Source organism: Saprolegnia diclina, assembly GCF_000281045.1.
Source record: "Saprolegnia diclina VS20 unplaced genomic scaffold supercont1.108, whole genome shotgun sequence".
Classification (NCBI taxonomy): Eukaryota; Oomycota; class Saprolegniomycetes; order Saprolegniales; family Saprolegniaceae; genus Saprolegnia; species Saprolegnia diclina.
The window spans coordinates 50,407-52,677 of NW_008246175.1; the positions used below are offsets into that span (position 1 = coordinate 50,407).

Below are 2,271 nucleotides of genomic sequence, written 5' to 3' on the forward strand. Positions count from 1 at the left end.
CATCCGCGACCTCGAGGCGACACGCGGGTTAGGTGGTGTATTTAGGAAAAAGAAGCGTTAGAGTCAATAGATAGATAGGTAGGTAGTCAATAGTTAGTGGGTTCGTTAGTTTGATAGGTGTGAATAGTTGTCATGGCAATAGAAGGAACTACGAAGAGCAACTTTCACGCGACCAACTTGCAACCGACTTCTAAATACGGTCTACCGCCAACGGCTAGCGAACTCATGACGTGCGGCGTCGCGCTGCTGTTGCATGCTTTTACCTGCGGCTACATGCTCTGCTTTAGCGCCACGTATGGCATCATGCCGCCCGACGAGGCCAAGGTGCTTCGCATCTGGTCGCCGGGCGTCTGTGCTGGCGTCTGCGGCCTACTCGCCCTCTTGCACGCCCACGGCGTCGCCATGATAGTGTACCGGCAATCCCGTCGCGTCGCGCCAAGCCCCAAGCCCCGTCGGCCGTCGACGCTTGCCCTCTACGCACAGCTCTTTGCACACGACGGCGCCTTTGGTATCCATGGCCGCCAGTACGAGGTGCGACTTGTGGTCAAGCAAGCGCTGCAGCTCCCATTGCAGGCTTACCGCGCGTACCGCCTCAGCGCGCTCCTCGTGCATCCGGGCTACAGCGTCGCCTTTGCGTCGACACTCGCGATCAACTGCATTGCACTGCCGGGCTGGATGTGGCGCGGGCACTGGCAACGCAGCCGGCGCTGGGGCGCCTCCATCGTCGACGTTGTCGCGAGCTTTCTCCTTGGTGTTGGCTTGCCGCTGCTCATTGTCGGCAATGCAATCGTCGCCTTCTTCTTCTCGTCGCAGCGTGACGCGCTCATTTATGACCACAAGTGGCTCAACACGTTCATCCTGATTGGCCGCTACGTTGCGATAACGTCCGCCGCTGACCTTATGGTCTACACGATATTGAACGTCGCTTTCTGGACAGCGCTCCAGACGCTGGCGATGGCCTCGAGCCGGTACAGCACTTTGCATTTCTTGATTTTCAATTGCAACGACCAAGTGGACTTAGGTCGCTCATGGTATCTGTACCAACCGAGATGACAACGCACTGGCTGCGGCTGCCGTACACCATCTACTCGGTCGGACTCGGTATCCTTGTGCTTGGCGCTAGTATCTCGTCCATCGTCGCTCGGGCGACATGCGACGCAGGGTGTGAGCTGCAGACGTACCCGTGGTTCTCGACAGACTGCCACTGCATCATGTACACACTCACTTGCAACCAAACAACAAACGTCAGCAGCAGCGACAACATTCATGCGTTGCTAGCAACGAACTTTACCGATGTCTTTGACTTGACCATCCGAGAGTGCCGGCTCCCCCACGGCCTCAATGCGTCACTCCTGGATACGTTTACGCAGCTCTACTCGCTGCGGCTCTGGCGCACGAGCACAGTCGAGTGGGACGCGCCGACGCTACCATCGTCGGTCTGCGCCGTGTACTTGCAAGATCTGCCGTTGCAGGCGGTGCCACGGCTGCTGTGGCCGCCCACAACCGGTCTCCAGTACATATTTTTGCGCAATGCATCTCTGTCGATGAACCAGACACTTCCGCTTTGGACCACTCTCACGCAGCTCGACGTCTCGGGTGCTCAACTGGGCGCTATACCGGACCACATCTGGTCGCTTCCGATCACAACGCTGAGCTGGAACAGCAATGCGTTAACGGCATTGCCGCTGCAGCTGTTCAATGTGCCCACACTCGGCTCCGTGTACCTCTTCAACAACTCGATCACCGAGCTGCCACCAATGTTGGCGACCACCTTCTGGCCCAAGGGCCTCCAAAGCATCTACCTTAACGGAAATCCGCTGACCACTTTGCCGTCGACACTGCCCTTTGAGTGGCTCAACTCGTCGCGGCTCGTGATTCGGGATACGCTGTTTTGCACTCGCCTCGCGGGCCGACCGCCGACGAACACGCTCGAAGTCAATATTGTGGCCAATATGGAGGCGATCTGTGGCCACGACTGCGGCGTCGGCTGCCTCGGACGGCTCGTTGGCAACACCGAGTGCGACAACCAGTGCAACACCCCGGCGTGTGCTTTTGACGGCGGCGACTGCGACATGTGAGCGCCGGCAACGACAAGGGTTAGGGCTGCGGCGCAGTTCTTATAGTCAAGATCGCGGCGATGAGATCGGTCAGCCGAACCCAATCTCCGTCGAATGTATATCTATCTATCTATCTATCTATCTATCTATCTATCTATCTATCTATCTATCTATCTATCTATCTATCTATCTATCTATCTATCTATCTATCTAT

At 57.0% G+C, this 2,271-nt stretch overlaps 1 protein-coding gene across 1 annotated transcript; it reads left to right on the plus strand.

Annotated features, from left to right (window-relative positions):
• Positions 1-225: 225 nt before the first annotated feature.
• Positions 226-2,078, plus strand: SDRG_15983 (hypothetical protein; the record flags this gene model as incomplete). The annotated part of the gene is made up of 2 exons (XM_008622172.1): positions 226-968; positions 1,022-2,078. 2 exons carry the CDS (start codon positions 226-228, stop codon positions 2,076-2,078), a joined length of 1,800 nt encoding a protein of 599 aa, XP_008620394.1.
• Between the last annotated feature and the right edge of the window lie 193 nt (positions 2,079-2,271).